Raw genomic sequence first — 25465 nt, 5'->3', positions numbered from 1 at the left:
GATTTGAGTACATTGTTGCATGACTGTGCAATTGTCAAAGTAGCGCAGTGCTGAATAGCAAAAAAAAAATGGCCTGTTCATGAAGAAGACAAAACCTTCTGGAAGGCAAATGGTTTATGATGATAGACAAAATACAACGAAGCAGGATCCTATGGGATAAAATAGAATAAAAGATGTGAAAGGCTTTGTTGGGTTTTCCACATTAGGTTGGTCATTGATATTTTCCTAAATATTGTATATGTATAATACAGTATCTCCAGCTCACCTTTAAGCACTTGTTGCACGCCCACAGTACATTTACTGTGGGTGGGTGGCAACTACAAGCTAGGCATCGTACCTGTACGCCACCGCCTGCTTCTGGATTTTCGGGCACGCATGTGCATGCCCCCTGCTGACCAATCCAATCACAGCACACGCTTATCAGCAGGTTTCAGCCAATGTTTTTAGCTGTATACCTGCTGATCAGCTGTGACCAACCACAGCAGTCACAGCACAAGTTTATCAGCAGGTTACAGCCAACGTTTTTAGCTTTATACCTGCTGATCAGCTGTGAACAACCACAGCAATCACAGCACAAGTTTATCGGCAGGTTACAGCCAATGTTTTTAGCTTTATAACTGCTGATCAGCGGTGGCCAATCACAGCAGTCACAGCACAAATTTATCAGCAGGTTACAGCCAACGTTTTTAGCTGTATACCTGCTGATCAGCTGTGACCAACCACAGCAGTCACAGCACAAGTTTATCAGCAGGTTACAGCCAACGTTTTTAGCTTTATACCTGCTGATCAGCTGTGACCAACCACAGCAATCACAGCACAAGTTTACCAGCAGGTTACAGCCAACGTTTTTAGCTGTATACCTGCTGATCAGCTGTGGCCAATCACAGCAATCATAGCACAAGTTTATCAGCAGGTTACAGCCAATGTTTTAGCTGTATACCTGCTGATCAGCTGTGGCCAATCACAGCACAGAACTCCGTACACAGACAGCGATCTGGCTGTTTCTTCTTACTGAAATCAACTCTGAGTTCAGAGAGAAAAAGCACCCAGATCTGTGACTAAAAGCATCACACATTACACACACGTTACACACATTACATTTGTTAGGTACACAGTTAACCCCTTGCTTGCCCTTAGATGTTAACCCCTTCCCAGCCAGTGTCATTAGTGCAATATACAGTATTATCATCAATCACTGTGTTAGTGTCACTTGCAATGTTAGTGTCAGTTAGTGTACCTCCCAGCCAGTGTCAGTTAGCACTAGATTGCTCGCCACACTATCACAGTCACAGTATAGGTCACTAATCACTGCCATGACTAGTATAGTGTCTATACTGATCAGTATCTTGATCATGATCAAAACTATCCTAGTGTCTCCAAAAATAGGTTTGATTTTTATCAAAGTCATTTAGAAGAATACAATTTGTCTTAAATCTATAACGAAATTTGATTTAAATAGATATGTTCAGAAAATGGAAAATATCATTTTCTTTTCAAAATTGTCAATCTTTTTTTTTTTTATATATAATTAAAAGAATATCTCATAGTTTGCAGATGCTATAACTTTTAATGCAAACCAAGCAATGAACACTTTTTGGGATTGTTTTTATTTTAGTTTTTTTTTTTTTTACCAAAGACATGTAGCAGAATAAATTTTGGCCTAAATTTATGAATACATTTTTTTTTTTTTTATTGGATAAGTATTTTACAGAAAGGAAATAAATATATATATATATATATATATATATATATATATATATATATATATATATATATATATATGTGTGTGTGTGTATGTATATATGTGTGTGTGTATGTATATATGTATATATATATATATATATATATATATATATATATATGTGTATATATATACAGTGGGTACGGAAAGTATTCAGACCCCCTTAAATTTTTCACTCTTTGTTATATTGCAGCCATTTGCTAAAATCATTTAGGTTCATTCTTCTTCCTCATGAATGTATACATAGCACCCCATACTGACAGAAAAACACAGAATTGTTGACATTGTTGCAGATTTATTAAAAAAGAAAAACTGAAATATCACATGGTCCTAAGTATTCAGACCCTTTGCTCAGTATTTAGTAGAAGCCCCCTTTTGATCTAATACAGCCAGGAGTCTTTTTGGGAAAGATGCAACAAGTCTTTCACACCTGGATTTGGGGATCCTCTGCCATTCCTCCTTGCAGATCCTCTCCAGTTCTGTCAGGTTGGATGGTAAACGTTGGTGGACAGCCATTTTTAGGTCTCTCCAGAGATGCTCAATTGGGTTTAAGTCAGGGCTCTGGCTGGGCCATTCAAGAACAGTCACGGAGTTGTTGTGAAGCCACTCCTTCATTATTTTAGCTGTGTGCTTAGGGTCATTGTCTTGTTGGAAGGTAAACCTTCGGCCCAGTCTGAGGTCCAGAGCACTCTGGAGAAGGTTTTTGTCTAGGATATCCCTGTACTTGGCCACATTCATCTTTCCCTCGATTGCAACCAGTCGTCCTGTCCCTGCAGCTGAAAAACACCCTCACAGCATGATGCTGCCACCACCATGCTTCACTGTTGGGACTGTATTGGACAGGTGATGAGCAGTGCCGGGTTTTCTCCACACATACCGCTTAGAATTAAGGCCAAAAAGTTCTATTTTGGTCTCATCAGACCAGAGAATCTTATTTCTCACCATCTTGGAGTCCTTCAGGTGTTTTTTTAGCAAACTCCATGCGGGCTTTCATGTGTCTTACACTGAGGAGAGGCTTCCGTTGGGCCACTCTGCCATAAAGCCCCGACTGGTGGAGGGCTGCAGTGATGGTTGACTTTCTACAACTTTGTCCCATCTCCTGACTGCATCTCTGGAGCTCAGCCACAGTGATCTTTGGGTTCTTCTTTACCTCTCTCACCAAGGCTCTTCTCCCCCAATAGCTCAGTTTGGCCGGACGGCCAGCTCTAGGAAGGGTTCTGGTCGTCCCAAACGTCTTCCATTTGAGGATTATGGAGGCCACTGTGCTCTTAGGAACCTTAAGTGCAGCAGAAATCTTTTTGTAACCTTGGCCAGATCTGTGCCTTGCCACAATTCTGTCTCTGAGCTCTTCAGGCAGTTCCTTTGACCTCATGATTCTCATTTGCTCTGACATGCATTGTGATCTGGAAGGTCTTATATAGACAGGTGTGTGGCTTTCCTAATCAAGTCCAATCAGTATAATCAAACACAGCTGGACTCAAATGAAGGTGTAGAACCATCTCAAGGATGATCAGAAGAAATGGAAAGCACCTGAGTTAAATATATGAGTGTCACAGCAAAGGGTCTGAATACTTAGGACCATGTGATATTTCAGTTTTTCTTTTTTAATAAATCTGCAACAATGTCAACAATTCTGTGTTTTTCTGTCAGTATGGGGTGCTATATGCACATTAATGAGGAAGAAGAATGAACTTTAAATGATTTTAGCAAATGGCTGCAATATAACAAAGAGTGAAAAATTTAAGGGGGTCTGAATACTTTCCGTACCCACTGTATATGTATGTATGTATATATATATATATATATATATATATATATATTTATACAGTATATATATATATATACATATATATATGCTATTTTTCATTTATAGAGTAAAAGATTTTAAATTCCTTTGGTGATCAAATACCACCAAAAGAAAGCTCTATCTGTGTAAAAAATAAAAAAAAATAATAGAAATTTCATTTGGGTACAGTGCTGCATGACGTGCAATAGCTAGTTAAAGTAGCACAGTGATGAATAGCAAAAAATAATTTGGTCATGAAGGGAGAAAAACCTTCGGGAGGTCAAGTGCTTAAATAAAAATTTAACCTTAAATAGCCATTTTACTTTAGGGGATGGCTGTTTGATTTGGTCTATGTTTGCTGTCTCTTCCAGATGAGTTTATATTCCTCGTAAAAGCAGCATTGTAAAAGATATGAACATACCATGCTGGTGATGATGTTGGTCCTTTTGCTTTGTCTTTCTGTGATTCGTGTTCAAGCTTCCCACCTCATGGGAAAAAAAAGATATAAGCACACAAATAATCATAAAAGTTGATTCTAGTGTGAGCTGTAAATGACTGTGAACATTGGATCAGCCGTCATATTTTATAGTTTATGATAACTCGTTATAGTAGAGCTACAAATGATATCAAACTCTCAGGGGGCCAATTACAATAAAACGATCCTCCTCTTGTAGAATTTGCAATCATTCAGATGTGTTTATAGAGAAGAAAAGAAAAACAAGCTAACAAATAACAAAAAAAAATAAATAAAAGTAATTCATTACATATAGTATCTCACAAAAGTGAGTACGCCCCTCACATTTTTGTAAATATTTTATTATATCTTTTCATGTGACAACACTGAAGGAATGACACTTTGCTACAATGTAAAGTAGTGAGTGTACAGCTTGTATAACAGTGTAAATTTGCTGTCCCATCAAAATAATTCAACACACAGCCATTAACGTCTAAACCGCTGGCAACAAAAGTGAGTACACCCCTAAGTGACAATGTCCAAATTGGGCCCAATTAGCCATTTTCCCTCCCCGGTATCATGTGACTCGTTAGTGTTACAAGGTCTCAGGTGTGAATGTGGAGCAGGTGTGTTAAATGTGGTGTTATCGCTCTCACTCTCTCATACTGGTCACTGGAAGTTCAACATGGCACCTCATGGCAAAGAACTCTCTGAGGATCTGAAAAAAAGAATTGTTGGCCTAGGCTGTAAGAAGTTTGCCAAGACCCTGAAACTGAGCTGCAGAGCATCCAGAGCACTGTGCAGCATTACAGGCCTCCTCAGACCGCCGTCCAGAGCACTGCGTGCATTACAGGCTTCCTCAGACCACCATCTAGAGCACTGTGCATTACAGGCCCCCTCAGGCAGACCACCGTCCAGAGAACTGTGCAGCATTACAGACCTCCTCATACCACCGTCCAGAGCACTGTGTGCATTATAGGCCTCCTCAGACCACCATCTAGAGCACTGTGCATTACAGGCCTCCTCAGACAGACCACCGTCCAGAGCACTGTGCAGCATTACAAGCCTCCTCAGACCATCGTCCAGAGCACTGTATGCATTACAGGCCTCCTCAGACCACCGTCTAGAGCACTGTGCATTACAGGCCTCCCCTCAGACCACTTCCCAGAACACTGTGCAGCATTACAGGCCTCCTCAGACTACCGTCCAGAGCACTGTGTGCATTACAGGCTTCCTCAGACCAGCGTCTAGAGCACTGTGCATTACAGGCCCCCTTTAGACAGACCACCATCTAGAGCACTGTGCAGCATTACAGGCCTCCTCATACCACCGTCCAGAGCACTGTGTGCATTACAGGCCTCCTCAGACCACCATCCAGAGCACTGTGTGCATTACAGGCCTCCTCATACCACCGTCCAGAGCACTGTGTGCATTACAGGCCTCCTCAGACCACCATCCAGAGCACTGTGTGCATTACAGGCTTCCTCAGACCACTGTCCAGAGCACTGTGTGCATTACAGGCTTCCTGAGACCACTGTGCATTACAGGCCCCCTCAGACAGACCACCGTCTAGAGCACTGCATGCATTACAGGCCTCCTCAGACTACCGTCCAGAGCACTGTGTGCATTACAGGCTTCCTCAGACCAGCGTCTAGAGCACTGTGCATTACAGGCCCCCTTTAGACAGACCACTGTCCAGAGCACTGTGCAGCATTACAGACCTCCTCATACCACCGTCCAGAGCACTGTGTGCATTACAGGCCTCCTCAGACCACCGTCCAGAGCACTGTGCATTACAGGCCTCTTCAGACCATCCAGAATACCATAAATAATGGCATGATATTAGACTTTTTTACACAAAGAGTTTATGAGTTTGAAAATTCTATAGTAATGCTTAAATAATGCATTATACTTGAACTAAACCCATTATATTTGAGTTAAATAAAATTATTTTAATTCAAATAAAATGTACTGGAGATTTTAAAATACAACTAAAACAATTGCAGATGACTAAAATGAGGCTAAAACTAGAATGGCATTTTATTCAAAAGACTATAACTAAAATTAAATCAAGATTTGATGCCAAAATTAACACTCGCTTGAAGACACAAATTGCTAATCAGCCAATTATATAGAAAAAAACTCAATGCATTTAGACATCTAGACGTGGTGAAGACAACTTGCTGAAGTTCAAACTGAGCATCAGAATGGGGAAGAAAGGGGATTTAAGTAACTTTGAACGTGGCATGGTTGTTGGTGCCAGACAGGCTGGTTTGAGTATTTCAAAAACTGCTGATCTACTGGGGTTTTCAGGCACAACCATCTCACGGGTTTACAAAGAATGGACCGAAAAAGAGAAAATATCCAGTGAGCGGCAGTTGTGTGGACGAAAATGTTGATGTCAGAGGTCAGAGGAGAATGGGCAGACTGGTTCAAGATGATAGAAAGGCAACAATAACTCAAATAACAACTTGTTACAACCAAAGTATGCAGAATACCATCTCTGAACAAACAACACATTGAACCTTGAAGAAGATGGGCTACAGCAGCAGAAGACCACACCGGGTGCCACTCCTGTCAGCTAAAAACAGGAAGATGAGACTACAATTTGCACAGGCTCACCAAAATTGGACAATAGAAGATTGGAAAAATGTTGCCTGGTCTGATGAGTCTAGATTTCAGCTGCGGCATTCAGATGGTAGGGTCAGAATTTGGCGTAAACAACATAAAAGCATGAATCCATCCTGCCTGGTATCAACGGTTCAGGCTGGTGGCGGTGTAATGGTGTGGCGGATATTTTCTTGGCACACTTTGGGGACCTTAGTACTAATTGAGCATTGTTTAAATGCTACGGCCTACCTGAGTATTGTTGCTGACCATGTCCATTTCTTATGACTTCTGATGACTCCTTTCAGCAGGATAATGCACCATGTCACAAAGCTCCAATCATCTCACCACTGGTTTCTTGAACATGACAATGAGGTCACTGCACTCCAATGGCCTCCACAGTCACCACCAGATCTCAATCCAGTAAAGCATTTTTGGGATGTGATGGAACAAGAAATTTGCATCATGGATGTGCAGACGACAAATCTTCAGCAGCTGCGTTATGCCATTATGTCAATATTGACCAAAATCTCTTATGGAATGTTTCCAACATCTTGTTGAATCTATGACACGAAGAATTAGACCCCGTTCACACTGGGGCGATCCGACTTCCCGGGGCGACCTCACAGGTCGAGGCGCGCAACTCGCACCGCGACCTCGAAGCGCCCGGCACAGACTTCATAACATTGAAGTCAATGCAGGTCGCTCCAGGTCGCTCCAAAGAAGCTCCGGACCCTTTTTCTAAGTCGCAGCGACTTGTGTCGCTCCTATTAGAACAGGTCCACAGCTTCTCTATGGCAGGCGACCTGTCAGGCGACCAGGTCGCCTGACAGGTCGCCCCAGTGTGAACGGGGTCTTAAGGTGGTTCTGAAGGCAAAAGGGGTCCAACCCGGTACTAGCAAGGTGTACCTAATAAAGTGGCCGGTGAGTGTACATTGCTTTACGTTTCGAGGGAATTTTCTTTTAGCATGAGCAAGGAAAAAAGCAGTACTTTTTGCTTGCACATGGTTGGGTGGGGCAGCTCTTCGCCTCATTCGCTAAGCTAAGCAAAAACTAATTTGAAAAGTTAACAGCCTATTTGCCTTTATTAAATTAAACCCATTGTCCTCAAAGAGGACTACAGCAAAAACGAAAGCAGTAGGATTAAAAAAAAAAAAAAAGTTTTGATCCCAGGCCTGCCTAAGTTTGTGAAAAAAATGACCAGAAGATCCTGGTTAACGTCATAAGTTCCTGGTTTATGTCATTGACCACCTATGATCATGTTCATATTCTGTATGGTCAATGACATCAGCAAGCGGGTTGGGTTGGGCACTCGGCAACTGTCTGGGGAAATGTCCTATGCAGCAAGAGCGCAATGGGAGTGAATCATCAGAGTAAGTTATTGCTCATCATGATTGATGATGGATCGACTTCTCTGGATATCATGACTGAATATGGATCTTCGCCATGAGACTTTTTAAAAATAAAATACATTTTAGAGACATTTGTGTGCTTATTTATTTTTTAACATTTTTAGTTTATGAGCAATCAGAGGTTCTATATACCCTTAACTCAGGCATGTCCAACCCGCAGCCCGTGGGCCACATGCAGCCCGAAACCACAGGCAATGCGGCCAACGGACACCCGCAAGTGCCGTGCGATCTCCCGGCTGCTGCGGGAGACTTAGGATGTCTGTGGTCAGTGACAGAGCTGCTGCTTCCTGTATAGTTCCGGCTCTGTCACAGGCGGAGTGATATGAAATGCACTCCGCCTGTGAAAGGAGCCATACAGGCAGCAGCGACTCTGCTCTCTATTGCAGCCGCCGCATCCTCCAGCATTACCCACTAGCAGTAACCGCCTGTAGGGATGAGCTTCATGTTGATCATTGGTTGTTTATTGAACAAATGGGCTTCTTCGCAGGAACTTATTGTGGAATTTGACCTCTGATTGCAATAAATTACCTGCTAGCCAGGGGATTTGAACCCACAGCCATTGCAAGCCTGGTATTCTGCCACCTACGTCACCATTAAGCCTGCTTAAGCTGAGCACACTCTCCCTAACTTTTATCTCATGTGTGTAAGGTGAGATAGAGGTTAGTTGGTTAGGAAGGGAAAGTGTGTTCAGCCTAAGTGTGCTCCATGGTGGTGTAGCTGGTGGAATACCAGATTTGCTATTGCAAGGTTGTGGGTTCGTTTCCCTTGGCCAACAGGTGACTTTTAAGTGGAATTCTATAGTTAGTAATATATTGCTGATAGGGAGAGAGATTTTTGCTTTTTACAGTTTGTTGAGATCAGATAGTGCAGTGTATACCACAAAGTTTAATATATATATATATATATATATAAGTATAAATGCACTTCAGTTTATATCAGTTTATGTCAGTGTTGCTGAATAAAATGTCATGGGGTCCCCCTCAGTCCATACCAGGCCCCTTGGGTCTGGTATGGATTTTAAGGGGAACCCCGCACCAAAATTTAAAAAAAAATGGCGTGGGGCTCCCCCAAAATCCATGCCAGACCCTTATCTGAGCACACAGCCTGGCTGGCCAGGATGGGGGTGGGGGCGAGCGAGTGCCTCCCCTCCTAAACCATACCAGGCCACATGCCCTCAACATGGGGGGTGGGTGCTTTGGGGCAGGGGGGCTCTGCCCCCCACCCCAAAGCACCTTGCCCCCATGTTGATGGGGACAGGGGTCTTTTCCCGACAACCGTGGGCTGCGGTTGTGGGGGTCTGCGGGTGGAGGCTTATCAGAATCTGGAAGCCCCCTTTTAACAAAATCAAAGCAGCTCAGAGCGCAGGAAGTGTCCAGAGAAGCAGGAGCTTCTTTTTTTTTTTTTTCTATTTTTCTGGCGGACGGGCGACTGATCATCGGGGGGACACTATTTTTTTATTTTTTAATAAAGGACTTTTCCAAAACTGGCTTTTTTCTTTATTTTTTTTGTACACTTTTTTGGTGAATGGGTAGGGGTAAGATGTACCCGATATCCATTCACATAGGTAGGGCGGGATCTGGGCACCCCCTTGTTAAAGGGGGCTTCCAGATTTCGATAAGCCTCCCCCCCGCAGACCCCCACAACCACGGCCCACGGTTTTCGGGAAGAGACCCCTGTCCCCATTAACATGGGGGCAAGGTGCTTTGGGGTGGCCGGGCAGAGCCCCCCCCTGCCCCAAAGCACCCACCCCCCCATGTTGAGGGCATGTGGCCTGGTATGGTTCAGGAGGGGGGCCCTCGCTTGACCCCACCCCCATTGTGGCCAGCCAGGCTGTGTGCTCAGATAAGGGTCTGGTACGGATTTTAGGGGGAACCCCACGCCGTTTTTTTTTTTTTGTCATGCGGTTACCCTTAAAATCCATACTAGACCTGAGGGGTCTGGTATCAATTTTGGGGGGACCCCACGCCATTTTTATCATTTTTTTATCTATATTGTAGGGAGCCGACAATATCACTGTATGATATATTTTGGCCTTTCTGCTATTAAAAATTTCTTCATGACTTTTTATTTCATGGTTAGACTATAGTGATTATTTTTTTAGGCTTCAAGTATACATTACATACATCAAGTATAATAGGAAACACAAGGGTAATGTTAAGACGCTGAATTTCAAAAGAGCCAATTTCCCTAAACTGCGCTCGCTGCTAGAAAATATCAAATGGGATAGAACCCTGGGAACAAAGAACACGGAGGAAAAATGGGAGTGCTTCAAGAGCATACTAAACAGGGGGATTGGCCAGTGCATTCCACTGGGAAATAAATTTAAAAGAACAAAACTAAACCCTGGGTGGCTAAACTCCAACATAAAAATGTATATTAGAGCTAAAGAAAAGGCCTTCAAAAAATACAAGACTGAGGGGTCAGTGGCAGCATTTAAGCATTATAAAGAGTGTAATAAGAAATGTAAAGATGAAATCAGGGCGGCTAAAATAGAACACGAGAGACATATAGCAGAGGAGAGTAAAAAGAACCCCAAGAAGTTCTTTAAGTATATAAACAGTAAGAAAGCGAGGCCAGAACACATTGGCCCCATAAAAGATGATAAAGGAAAAATGGCCACTGAGGACAGAGAAAAGGCGGAAGTGTTAAATAATTTCTTTTCTTCAGTCTTCACAAACGAATCGGGGGGGCTACACTAACCCAGCTTGTAAGGCCGAACTAAACAACACACCTCAGGAAGTGCCGCCATGGCTAACAGAAGATAGACTTAGAGCTAAACTAGAGAAGCTTAACATAAATAAATCCCCGGGACCGGATGGCTTGCACCCGAGGGTTCTTAAAGAGCTCAGCCAGGTGATTGCCAGACCATTATTCTTGATCTTTAAGGATAGTTTACAGACGGGTATGGTGCCAGCTGATTGGAAAAAAGCCAACGTGGTACCAATATTTAAAAAGGGGCCGAGATATATCCCGGGTAACTATAGGCCGATCAGCCTAACATCTGTAGTCTGCAAAATATTGGAGGGGATGTTAAGGGACCACATACAAGACTTTAGTAATGAAAACGGTATTATAAGTATTAATCAGCATCAGATTCATGAAAAATCGTTCGTGCCAAACCAATCTATTAACCTTCTATGATGAAGTGAGCTGCCACCTAGATAAAGGTAAGCCTGTGGATGTGGTGTATCTGGACTTTGCAAAGGCCTTCGACACCGTTCCCCACAAACGATTACTGTACAAACTAAGGAAGATAGGTATGGACCATAAGGTGAGTACCTGGATAGAGAACTGGCTCCAGGGGAGAGTACAGAGGGTGGTGATTAATGGGGAGTACTCGGATTGGGCGGGTGTGGAAAGTGGGGTCCCCCAGGGTTCTGTCCTGGGACCAATCCTGTTTAATTTATTCATAAATGATCTAGAGGAGGGGATATCTAGTACAATCTCAGTATTTGCGGATGATACTAAATTAGGCATGCCAATATCTTCTATGCAGGATGTGGAAACCTTGCAAGCGGACCTGAACAAAATAACGGAGTGGGCAACTACATGGCAGATGAGATTTAATGTTGAAAAATGTAAAGTAATGCACTTGGGGGCCAGAAACCAGAAAGCAAGCTACTCGCTAGGGGGGGAACCTCTGGGTGAGTCTAGGATGGAAAAGGACTTAGGGGTACTGGTAGACAACAGGCTTGGCAGTGGCATGCAATGCCAGGCCGCAGCAAGCAAAGCCAACAGAATACTGGGATGTATAAAAAAGGGGATTCACTCCAGAAATAAAGAGATTATTCTCCCGCTCTACAAGACTCTGGTCCGGCCACATCTGGAGTATGCTGTCCAGTTCTGGGCACCGGTCCTCAGAAAGGATGTGCTGGAACTGGAGAAAGTCCAGAGAAGGGCAACAAAAATAATTAGGGGGATGGAGGACATCAGCTATGAGGAAAGACTACAAGCCCTGAACTTATTCTCTCTGGAGAAGAGACGATTGAGGGGGGATATGATATCAATGTACAAATACTGTACTGGCGACCCGAGCATAAGGAACAAACTATTCAGAGAAAGGAGATACAATAGGACACGTGGCCACTCACTAAAACTAGAGGAAAGGCGGTTTAACCTTAAAGTGCGTAAGGGGTTCTTCACTGTAAGAGCGGTAAGGATGTGGAATTCTCTTCCACAAGCAGTCGTATCAGCAGCGAGCATTGATAGTTTCAAAAAACTATTAGATGGACACCTTAAAGACCACAACATACAGGGGTATACAATGTACGGCTAAAAGCAAACACACACACATCATAGGTTGAACTGGATGGACTCATGTCTTTTTTCAACCTCACTAACTATGTAACTATGTAACTATGTATTTTAAATAAAGTCAAGAGAAAAATCTCTTGCATACAGTCTCAGCTATCAATTAACCCTTTGCTGCCAGATCTGTAAAGACCTGAAAGCGGGGGGATTTTACACACAATCCGGAGGCTGCAGCGCCAAGGATTGTATGTAAAACTGACAGGCAGACTCCAACCTGTCAGGTGAAAGCATTCGGGTAGGTGAACTGCCATCCAATTGCTCACACGCACCCCCGATACTGGCACCCCTACATGCACGCCCCCCGCCATGTTTTTCGAGATCCCCTTACCTATCTGCGGGTCCAGGACTGACATGAAGGGTGCTAGAGGCTGAGGGGAAAGGAGAAGAGCGATCACACATCCACTCTCTTCCCCTTCTTGCTGTGACCCAGAAAACAACGTCTATGGGGCCACTTCCGGGTCAGCCTCTCGGTGTCCCCAGCTAGCATAGTTGGGAAGAAATGTTTCAGTGGAGCCCAGAGGAGACATGAGGGGTCTTTTAGACCCTGCATATCTCATTAAAGAGAACCAGCCACCTAAAATCATCACACTTTTTGTCCCCTATGTGATGAAAAAAAACTTTAGGTCCAAAAAATTTACACTGAAGCACATCAAATCCCCCCCCCAAAAAATGTTGAGGTCCCACACCTCTACAGTATACACACATACAAACCTAAACGCAAGCATGGAAATGTAGATTGTGATACACATGTATAATATCGGCTCCTCCGTAACACTAAACTGATAACCTATAGGGGACTTTTTGAAGCGTCACCTATAGAAAAGTTAGGGTACTGAATTTGTCGCAATTTCACAGGTGCTTCCAAATTTAAGGTTTGACATGTTGGGTATCTTTTTACTTGTCACAGCCTCGTCTTTTATATTTTACCAAAAGTTTGGGTAATTTATTGAGTTTGTTTGCCCTAAAATTCACTGTAGTGTGTTTTATTTCCACAATATTTTATTATAAAGTAATAAACAGCAATACATAATAGTAACTTAGGTCCAATACATCTGTCCACGACATAGAATACATTTCAAAACTATTTTATCCTTGGCAAGTATCGTGCAGGGTAGCTATACATGAAAAATTGGTCCCGATTACCAGATGAAACCTTGAGTTTATGGCTCAGGGTATAAACTAACAGTAGATTCCACTGGTGTATGAGGTAGAAGATCTATACCTGAAAGTCTATGTCAAGGGGTTACCAGCTCATTCAGAAGATTGAGCAAGCATATCAATGAGCTAGTTGTCTTTGTGGATTGTATATCAGAGGTTCCATTTGGTGTAGACCAATGTAGTACAAAGTTAGTGTGAAGAGGTGTGATACTTGTAGTGTGTCTTTTACTGAAATATTGCGTTTGCTAGACCATTGCGGTAATATCGTGAGACATAATTGAACTACCACTATTTTATTCTCTGCCTGCTTTAACCACTTGCCGACCGCCGCATGACTATTTACTGCGGCGGTCAGCCCCTCACAGGCAGAGCGACGTAGTACTACGTCGCTAGCCTGTGAGGGTCTAGGGAGCGATCACGCGCCCCCGGAGGCGCGCTCCCGCTCCCGAGTGGTCACGGACCCCCCGCGCGCGTGACCGGCGGACCCGATCGTCCGCCGGTCACTCGCAATCGTCGGTGGAGAGGGAGAAAGGCAGGCGGCTAATGTAAACAAGCCGCCTGTCATTCTCCCCGGTGTATGAATGATGATCATACGGTTCTACTATGTAGAACCGTTGCTCACTGTTCATACATCTCAAGCCACAGCCAATCACAGTTAGAATCATGCCCCTAGGGACACATATAGCCCCTCCCTCTCAAAAAAAGTTAACCCCTTCACTGCCAGTGTAATTTTACAGTAACAGTGCATATGTATAGCACTGATTACTGTAGAAATGTCACCGGTAACCCCAAAAGTGTCAAAAATGTCAGTCAAGGGTCCGATCTGTCCGCCGCAATGTCACAGTACCGCAAAAAAAAAATCGCAGATCGCCGCCGTTACGCGTTAAAAAAAACAACAAAAATGACAAAAATCTTTCCCTTTGTTAGTAAACGCAATAACTTTTGCGCAAACCAATCAAAATACGCTTTTTGCGATTTTTTTTACCAAACATATGTAGCATAACACAAATTGGGCAAAAATGTTAAAAAATTTAGATTTTTACATTTTTTTTGGGGGGGGGGGGGATTTCATATAAAAAAATGTGAAAAATATTGTTATTTTTGCAAAATTCACGCTCTTTTTTTGTTTATAGCGCATGATCAAGAAATCGCACAGGTGATCAAATACCACCAAAAGAAAGCTCTGTTTGTGGGAAAAAAAAGGACATCAAATTCGTTTGGGTACAGCGTCGCACGACCGCGCAATTGTCCGTCAAAGTCACGCAGTGCCGAATCACAAAATAGGCCCTGGTCAGGAAGGGGGTAAAATCTTCCGGGGCTTAAGTGGTTAAGAAAATATATAATTTTTGGGAGGTTTTATATCATCTTCAGGGCTAAAATGATTTTTAAAACATGTGTGCAAAAAACACAAAAACGGCTCTTGCAGCTAAAGGGTTAAATCTGAGGATGTAGTGATGGTTTTCAAAGAAGCAAAGGGCAGCTGAAAGAGCAGAATTGACACACCAGAAGTGGAGGGGGAGGACCGGGCCAGGGGGCAGGGGGGCAATTGCCCCCTGGGCCACTCTGATGCCCTGTAAAAAGGCTGCACTGCTTCTACCACAGACATGTCTAAATGATTCCTGGTGAAGAGAAGTAAAAAGTCCCTGCTGCTGACCTACTGGGTGCAGGATATAGACAATGACAAAGCGCAGCCCCCCCAGCATGGATGGTGTAAACTGTGTCTTAGCAGAAGTCAGTTCCATGCCCCACTGGAGACTCTCCTCCCCTGGCCAGCACTAACCGAGCTGTCCCAGCTCCCGCCAACTGCCCCCTGCTGGCCAGGTTGGGAACCCGAATTCGACCGGTGGGTAGAGAGTACCGGCAGAGCTTCAGCCTTAAATAGGGGTCAGAAGAAAGGTGGGAAGAGGGAGAGTGGGGCCAAGTTGCTGCACCATGGGTCTCTGGATTGTACTTGCCCCCTGGGCCGAAAGTTGCCAGTCAGCCCCTGACTTTTTTTTAAGTTGGACACATAGAGACCCATTCCAGATTTTTATTGCTGTCTGTGTCACCACTAAGGAGACTCACCCTTTCTTTTTATTTGTTCTCAATAAAAAGTGATGAAAATAATGTAACATTTTAAAGTTATCACCAAAATAAGAGCTGACATCTCAGATGACAATTCACTTTGTAGAGATTTCCTATGTCTGAGAGTCAGGAAGTGAAGACATTTTTTTGGAGAAAAAAAGTGGCAAAAAAGTATAAACTGACAGGGGTTTCCACCATTTCCTACTCTATCCAAAAAAAAAAGAAAATGATGTAAAACAGCCTTCATTAAATGGCGGACCCGGATCGAGTCCCGCTTGCGTCTAGACTGTCAGCCCACCAGTCTGCAGCACTTGATCTCCACTTCTCTACCATCTTTGGTTTCTAGGACTGCCAGAATCCGAGCAACCAAAGACGTCACTTGTGTGCCCTGCCAGCTTCAGCAAGTTTCTTCCCCAGCTCCTGCCCCCTACAGCACGTTTCTCCAAGCTCTCACTCCCTACCTGCCTGGTTACATGTGCACTGTGGTGGTTTACAAGAGTGCACACTAGTGGCATCATTGGTTGCTAGGACACTGGCAGCCATAGAAACCAATGACATCACTAGTTTGGCCTGCCCTCTTCCCTGCCTGCCTGGTTACAGGGGCACTGTGGTGGTTCACAACTTAAATTTAGGGATGCGCACTCTGATGGCGACAATTGCTCTCTGATGGGGACACCTGCTCTATGGGAGGTTATGACTATGTTCTGTTTTGTGTATGTCAGACATTCATGTTGTATTACTTTGTATATTGGTTCTACACAATAAACCAGATATATTTCAACATTGAGTGTCATGACTATTGGGTCCACCTCATCTAAAGTCCCGCTGGGCAATTCTCTCTTTTTGTATGCATTTAATTGGGATGGAGGTGTACCCCAATATGAAATGGCATTGCAGGTCCAATATTAATTTTTTCCTGTTTGCATTTCCGGGTGGAAGACACCCACTTGCCCGCCCTTGGTCCTGAACTGCCCCATTTTTGCCATGCCATACCCCAGCATGGTAAATGGATATTTCTTACACTAGCATCATATTATATATAATTATGATGATTGTTCAACATTGTCATTGACACATGCTGGGATACAGTCCTTGGCTTTAGGTGCTCCCCCTGGTGGTTGCCTCCAGCCTAACTGGGAGCTGCGTTTCACTATTAGGGGAGCCCTGCTCCCCTGCTGTCCCCTCCTGACCCTTCGGGTGGGGCCACCTGTGCATCAGCGTCATGGTCCCGCGATGCATGCAGTACGTCCACATTGTCATGTGTTGTTACCTGCGGCGAGACCATCACCCAGGTGAATGGATGCCTGGGTTAATCGCAGGTGTCCACATATAGCGTCACATGCTGTATGGCAGGCAATTGTCTGCAATCAAAACACCTGAGACATGACGTTGGGGGCGGGACCTATGATGCTTTGCAAGACATTTAAGGCAAGGGTGTAGGAACCCACACAAATCTGGGGGGGGCAGCATTTTTACTCGCCAGGTATATGCTTTTCCGTGCCCCCATCAATGCAGAGTTCAGCGCGCGAGCCCCTTTCAATGCAGAGCGCAACAGCATTGTCCCCAATCACTGCAGAGCACCACAGCATTGTCCCCAATCACTGCAGAGCGCCACAGCATTGTCCCCAATCACTGCAGAGTGCCACAGCATTGTCCCCAATCACTGCAGAGTGCCCACAGCATTGTACACCAATGATTGCAGAGTGCCCACAGCATTGTACCCCAATGATTGCAGAGTGCCCACAGCATTGTACCCCAATGATTGCAGAGTGCCCACAGCATTGTACCCCAATGATTGCAGAGTGCCACAGTCAGCATTGTACCCCAATGATTGCAGAGTGCCACAGCATTGTCCCCCAGTCAATGCAGAGACCAGCGTGCGTGCTCCCTTCAACCCAATGCACTTACCTGGCGGCGGCGGCTCGGCTATCGGCGGCGGCGGGAAGGTGAGCGGCTTCTGTCTCGTCCTCTTCTGCGGCGGGAACCGGCGGGCGGCCTCTCCTCTTCTCTGCGGTGGGAACCGGCGGGAAGGTGAGCGGCGGTGAGCGGCAGTGACAGTGAGTGACTGACGCACGCACCGGCACCGCCCCCATTGCGACTTGCGACGTCAGCGATCGGATGTCCTGGATGATGATTGGTCCAGGCTGGAGACTGGACCAATCACAGCCAGGACATCACGAAGGTGGGGATGGCCAAGCGCTCTTTCCTGCGCCCAGGTTACGCCCCCAGAAGGCAGCCAATCGGCGCCTTTTTGGGTCGTAAACCCCACTAAACTGGGGGGGATTTCACCATACCTGTCCCCCCCGAATTATTTCCTGGGGGGGATGTGTCCACCCCGTCCGTCCCCCCGGTTCCTACACCCATGATTTAAGGTGAGGATGAGTGATCACAGACAGTCCAATCTTTCAACACAGGGTGGATACCAAACAACAGTATTCATTTCTTTATGGTAAGCACACAGCCACTTTGTTTCCCAGCATTTTCTATTCACTTTCCACTTCTTTTTCCTCTCTTTCCTCCGCTTCTCTTTTCCTTCTCATGTCTTTATTGCATCACTTCACACATGCACTTCATGGTGATTTATTTTTATTGGTTTTTCAGTTTTATTACCAATCTTTTCATCCTTATCCACCTGGGTTACTTTTATCCACCTGGGCACCTGTCTTCACCCTTTGGTTATTTCTTTTCATTCCCTGGTCTATACTCAGGTCTCTGATGCATTCAATATATATGACCATTATTATTTGTTGGCTGCTATCCTACAGGAAGCAACTGCTTACTTATCCACATGTATACTTTTCCATTTAGAGACTGGCCAGGTGTTTGACATATTCACAACACATTCTCATCACTCTCCTTGAGTCGATTGCAATGCCTCTGGATCCTGCCCCCTCAGCTCCAATGTTGGACTATTTGGCCGCCGCTGTATGGAAGCACTGGTTTTAAGCACAATGACGCGGCTATATTTGTGAGTATGTTGTCTCCCCACATGGGTCCTATTTTTTGAGTATTCATACTCCCAATAGCCACCAACCCTGCATGTTTATAACAATAATAATTTCTTTCCAGACCTGCCTGCACACTTACACTCCTGACGAGTGGGCAATGCGACCCACGAAACATGCGTCAAGTTACCTAGATATATGTGTTGATGTGCATACTGTTATGAGACATTTTAATATTTTTTTGACTATGTTCTGTTTTGTGTATGTCAAACATTCATGTTGTATTACTTTGTATATTGGTTCTACACAATAAACCAGATATATTTCAACATTGAGTGTCATGACTATTGGGTCCACCTCATCTAAAGTCCCGCTGGGCAATTCTCTCTTTTTGTATGCTCTATGGGAGGTTGGGAGCACTCTGATGGGCACACCTGCTCTTTGGGGGCACTCTGATGGGCATAAAGGCCTGGATTCTTTCCTACATAAAATAACTGGATACCAACATTCATAGGTAAATTTGATCCAGGGAATATCCAATTGCCTCTTGGGGGATCAGGAAGGAATTTTTTCCCCTGCTGGAGCAAACTGGATTACGCTTTATTAGGGTTTTTTGCCCTCCTCTGGATCAATTTGATTGTGTGTGTGTGTGTGTGTATATATATATATATATATATATATATATATATATATATATATGTACAGTATCTAACAAAAGTGAGTACACCCCTCACATTTTTGTAAATATTTTATTATATCTTTTCATGTGACAACACTGAAGAAATTAGACTTTGCTACAATGTAAAGTAGTGAGTGTACAGCTTGTATAACGGTGTCAATTGTCTGTCCCCTCAATATAACTCAACACACAGCCATTAATCTCTAAACCGCTGGCAACAGAAGTGAATACACCCCTAAGGTAAAATGTCCAATTTGGGCCAAAAGTGTCAATATTTTGTGTGGCCACCATTATTTTCCAGCACTGCCTTAAGCCTCATGGGCATGAAGTTCACCAGAGCTTCACAGGTTGCCACTGGAGTCCTCTTCCACTCCTCCATGACAACATCATGGAGCTTGAGGATGTTACAGACATTGCACTCCTCCACCTTCCATTTGAGGATGCCCCACAGATGTTTAATAGGGTTTAGGTCTGAAGACATGCTTGGCCAGTCCATCACCTTTACCCTCAGCTTCTTTAGCAAGGCAGTGGTCATCTTGGAGGTTGTTTGGGGTCGTTATCATGTTGGAATACTGCCCTGCTCCCCAGTCTCTGAAGCAAAGGGTACATGCTCTGCTTCAGTATGTCACAGTACATGTTGGCATTCATGGTTACTGCAATGAACTATAGTGCCGGCAGCACCCATGCAGCCCCAGACCATGACACTCCCACCGCCATGCTTGACTGTAGGCAAGACACACTTCTCTTTGTACTCCCCACCTGGGTGCCAACACACAGGCTCGACACCATTTGAACCAAATACATTTATCTTGGTCTCGTCAGACCACAGTACATGGTTTCAGCAAATGTCCTTAGTCTGCTTGTCTTCAGCAAACTGTTTGCGGGTTTTCTTGTGCATCATCTTTAGAAGAGGCTTCCTTCTGGGACGACAGCCATGCAGACCAAATTGATGCAGTGTGCGGTGTATGGTCTGAGCACTGACAGGCGGACCACCCCCCACCCCTTCAACCTCTGGAGCAATGCTGGCAGCACTCAACACATCTATTTCCCAAAGACAACCTCTGGATATGATGCTGAGCACGTGCACTCACCTTCTTTGGTCGACCATGGCGAGGCCTGTTCTGAGTGGAACCTGTGCTGTCAAACCGCTGTATGGTCTTGGCCACCGTGCTGCAGCTCAGTTTCAGGGTCTTGGCAATCTTCTTATAGCCTAGGCCATCATTATGTAGAGCAACAATTCTTTTTTTTTCAGATCCTCAGAGAGTTCTTTGCCATGAGGTGCCATGTTGAACTTCCAGTAACCAGTAAGAGAGAGTGAGAGCGATAACACCAAATTTAACACACCTGTTCCCTGCTCACACCTGAGACCTTGTAACACTAATGAGTCACATGACACTGGGGAGGGAAAATGGCTAATTGGGCCCAATTTGGACATTGTCACCTAGGGGTGTACTCACTTTTGTTGCCAGTGGTTTAGACATTAATGGCTGTGTGTTGAGTTATTTTGAGGGGACAGCAAATGTACACTGTTATACAAGCTGTACACTCACTACTTTACATTGTAGCAAAGTGTCATTTCTTCAGTGTTGTCACATGAAAAGATAGAATAAAATATTTACAAAAATGTGAGGGGTGTACTCACTTTTGTGAGATACTGTATATATATATATATATATATATATATACTCTATATCATTTTATTTTTGTTTTCCTTTGATTGGTTGAACTAGATGGACTTGTGCCTTTTTTTCAGTCAGATTAACTATGTAACACCTGATGTAAAGGGGCTCTGTGATGTAGACACCTTATGTAAAGGGGCACTCTGATGGGGGAACCTGATCTTTGGGTGCACTCTGATGGGAATGCATGATGTAAGAGGGCACTCTGATGGGCAACCTGATCTAAATGGGCATTTTGATGGGGGGTAAATACTGTTGAAATGCTAAGGAAACTGTCGTTTTCTCATTTTTTGATAAACATACAATGACTACAATCTTCCTGAGTCATAGCACAAACCTGAAATTTGGACTTTAGCTGAAAGAATTATTTGTGACTGTACCTCTTTGTAACTAAATTCCCTACGTAAGATTTGCACAACTCAGTTTTTTTTTTTTTTTCAACTTAATCTGGTCAAAAATGTGTGAAAGTTGTGTAAATTTTGTGCAGAAGCATGTAAGCAAGAAATCATTGAATACTGAAATACTCTTTTTTTTCACATTTTTACACGAATTTAATAGGAGTACTTTTAGCCCTCCAATAATTTTGGCATAATTCAGAAATGCTCTACTCAAAAACAAACAAAATACTTGGTGATCTGCTAATCAAAAGCCCATGATGACTGTTAAATTATATTAAAATGTGTACACGGATTGTTACCTTTTAATTTAATAAACATTTTATTTAATAAACAAGATAATACAAAGAAAAAAATTTCAAGTAGAGAACATACTTTGCAAGGTAAGTACAGAATGATGCGTCATCACATCCAAAAAAAGAAAAGAAAAATTGAAGGGAAGAATATACAAAACAAAAGTGCATGACCTACATCATGTACTGGGGCCTAAGCATGGAAGTGTCAATATATAATATGATGAACTTTTGAACAGAAGAATCAGAGTGAACAATACACAAAGAAACAGACACAATAGTAGTAAAGTCCCCTGAGACCTAAGGTAGGCCTATCCTCCCCTTTGCGAAACCAAGGGAGCCAAAGGAGAGAAGGGAAAGGAGGGCCTGCTCCTATACTGAAAAAATCCATTGAGGGGGTATTTTGTCTGAACCAAAACCCAAGGAGAGAAAGTAGGTAGGGAGAGGATGGTTTGAGAGTTCAGAAGGAGTGATATAAAACAGTAAAAAAGAAAAAAAAGGGGGGGGTAAAAAAAAGAGGGAGGAGAAAAAATAGGGCATTGGGGAGAGGTGAATCGGAATAGCGCCATCTGCCATCTCCATCTCAACCTGCAGACTTAAATCTATGGAATCTATACCCACGAGACCGAGGTAGCCATGGGAGGGAAGGGATTGGAGGGCCCGCCCCTGCACAGAAAAACTCCAGTGAGGGGGCATTTTGTCTGAACAGAAACCAAAGGTACGAAAGTAGGTGGTGAGGAGACGATTTGGGAGTTTAGAAAAAGTGAGGGAAAAAAAAGGAAAAAAGAAAAAAAAAGAAGAAGGAGGAGGAAAAAAAAACAGGGCATTGGACAGAGGGGATGTGGAGTGGTGCCATCTTCCATCCTTATCTCTACCTGCAGACTCAAATCTAGGGAAACTATACCCATGGCACTGAGGGAGCCATAGGAGGGAAGGGATAGGAGGGCAGAGATAGGAGGGCCCGCCCCTACTTGGAAAACTGCAGTGAGGGGGCATCTTTTCTGCACCAAAACCAAAGGTGGGAAATTAGGTGAGGAGGAGCCGATTTGAGATTTCAGAATGAGTGAGAGAAAAACAGGAAAAAAAGGGGGGGGGCTAGGAAAAAAAGAGGAATGAGGAAAAAAAGAACAGAGCATTGGAAAGAGAAAATGGAGAGAGAAAAACAGTAAAAAAGAAAAAAAAAGTGGGGGTTGGAAAAAAAAAAAAAAAAAAGAAGAGGGACGAGGAAAAAAAAAAAAACACGTTATTGGGAAAAGGGGATGCGGAGTAGTGCCATCCCTATCTCTACCTGCAGACTCAAGTCTTGAGAATCTATACCCACGACACTGAGGGAGCCATAGGAGGAAAAGGAATAGGAGGGCCCGCCCCTACATGAAAACTCCAGTGAGGGGACATTTTGCCTGAACCAAAACCAAAAGGTAAGAAAGTAGGTGGGAAGGGGACGTTTCGAGAGATAAGAAAGAGTGAGAGAAAAACAGGAAAAAAGAGGGAAAAAAGGGGGGGGGGCTAGGAAAAAAAAGAGGAATGAGGAAAAAAAGAACAGAGCATTGGAAAGAGAAAACGGAGAGAGAAAAACAGTAAAAAAATAAAAAATAGTGGGGGTTGGAAAAAACAAAAAAAGAAGAGGGACGAGGAAAAAAAAAAACACGTTATTGGGAAAAGGGGATGCGGAGTAGTGCCATCCCCATCTCTACCTGCAGACTCAAGTCTTGAGAATCTATACCCATGACACTGAGGGAGCCATAGCAGGAAAGGAATAGGAGGGCCCGCCCCTACATGAAAACTCCAGTGAGGGGGCATTTCGTCTGAACCAAAACCAAAAAAGGTAAGAAAGTAGGTGGGAAGGGGACGTTTCGAGAGATCAGAAAGGGTGAGAGAAAAACAGGAAAAAAGGTGGGCTCTTAAAAAAAAAAAAAGAGGAAGGACAGGGCATTGGGGAGAGGGAATGGGGAGTAGCGCCATCTGCCATACCCATCTCTGCCTGCAAACTTAGATCTAGGGCAACTATACCTATGGTAGCGCAAGTAGGCTTCAAAAAAGAAAAAAAGGGAGACCCAACAGCAGCTCAGGTGCACTGCCAGGGTTCAGGTGCCATCCTGCAGGAGTACTTGCTACGACATAGAACCCTGAAAAAAGGTCCATAATGCCCAGGTCTGAGAGAGTTTAGAAATGTTGTCTTGTGACGCATTGATCGGCTCCTCTATCTCTGCTATGCAAGCAAAATGTTGAAGCCATTCCTGCATGGAAGTAGGACAAGTTTCCTTCCAGTGTACTGAGATGTAAAGACTAGCAGGGTCAAGCCCCATACACACACAACGATTATCGGCCGACCGATCGTACGACTTTTGTCCAAGTTGTGTTTTGTTGGTTGGAATGTGCCTAGACTTCACACAAATTTTCTCGGCCAACAAAATTCTACTTCAGAAGTGATGTCATGTGTTGGTTTGTATTCTTTGTGTTCTTTCTTCACTGAGCATGCCCAGACTTGCTCATCAGATTTTTCCCTGTCGAAATCTGTACTGACTGCATGAAAATCGGCTGTTGTGTTGACGGCCAACAAAAATTTTATAGTCTGCACACCAGATTTTTTTCCGCCGAAAAGTCGGAGTTGGTTGTCGGAAGCATCATACTAACAAGTCGAAAATCGGCAGATCGGACGTTGGCCGAAAATTCCCTGCCAATTTTCGACGTGTGTGTACGGGGCTTTAATCATGTGCATAGCAACAGATTTGTAATACTGTTGTTTAGGTATCCTAGAGAAGTGAAGAAGGCATTGCGCTAGTGTAAACTCTAAGGGGGCTTTTTAACTTTTATTAGTGAGTTTAAAATAATATCTAAAACAATCAATAATTTCCTGATTCCGTAAACTATAAATAATTGGATTCAGAAGAGGAGTCAAAACCGTGTATGACAGAGGCAAAAACTTATGTAACTCATTTTGCTGAGAAGGAACCATATAAGTAACACATATTGATCCACAGAACAAGCAAACAGAAGCTAGATGTGAACTGCACGTGGAGAAAGCTTTTTGTCTTCCGGACCGTGAGGAAATTTTCAGGATGGTGGAAAATATGGAGATATAGCTGACAATGATCAAGACAAATGGGACGATGTTCAAAAATATGATTATGAAGAGAATTTGCGTCTCTATCAGTGATGTGGCTGAAGTAGACAGCTGCAGAAGTGGAGCTAGATCACAAAAGAAATGGTCAATAATATTTGAACCACAGAACTGTAGGTGGCAGATCGTAATTACCAATGTGACCATCACCGTAAATCCAGCCACCCAAGCCCAAGCCACCAGATGGTTGCGAGTGTTGATGTTCATGATGGAAGAGTATCTCAGAGGGTTGCTAATAGCCAAATGCCTGTCGTATGCCATAACAGTTAAGAGAAGACATTCTATACTACCTGTTGCGGATCCTAGGTAGTATTGGATGATACAACCATAGAATGACATGAAACCTCCATTCAGCCATGAAATGTACAGCATGTTAGGTATAATCGTGGTGGTATTTAATATTTCACAGGCAGATAGGTTGCTAAGAAAGAAGTACATGGGAGAATGAAGTCTTGGACTGGTAGATATCAAAGTTATAATTAACATGTTCCCTGTTATTGTGGCCAGATAAGCCATGAGGAGCAAAACAAAAAGAACATTTTTTGTATGTTGGAGATTCCCGAACCCTACAAGAAAAATCTCTGTCACCTTTGTTTCGTTTTGCCCACATGCGGCCTGGAGAAGATATTACAGGTAATAAATATTAGTATGTAGAACACAGAATGAAAAATAATTAACAAGCATCTATTAATGATGATAGAAAAATATGACAAAGTAGGTTGTGTGAGAAGGAGCTTCAAATGGTAGCGCATTTAAGGACACAGCCACTCGCTCAATTCTTCTTTTAACCACTTACCGCAAAGTGACGTATATTTACGTC

The 25465-nt window shown here is 43.7% G+C and overlaps 1 protein-coding gene across 1 annotated transcript; it reads right to left on the bottom strand.

The window, feature by feature from the left end:
- Nucleotides 1–24327: 24327 nt before the first annotated feature.
- On the bottom strand, nucleotides 24328–25161 carry LOC309553003 (olfactory receptor 5V1-like; the record flags this gene model as incomplete). The annotated part of the gene is made up of 1 exon (XM_082253906.1): nucleotides 24328–25161. The coding sequence occupies one exon, from the start codon at nucleotides 25159–25161 to the stop codon at nucleotides 24328–24330; it is 834 nt and encodes a 277-aa protein (XP_082110032.1).
- Nucleotides 25162–25465: the final 304 nt, after the last annotated feature.

Source organism: Pelophylax lessonae (assembly GCF_965119305.1).
Source record: "Pelophylax lessonae genome assembly, chromosome: 4".
NCBI lineage: Eukaryota > Metazoa > Chordata > Amphibia > Anura > Ranidae > Pelophylax > Pelophylax lessonae.
Note: the sequence above shows the minus strand (reverse complement) of the source record. Positions and strands in the feature narration are given on the sequence as shown.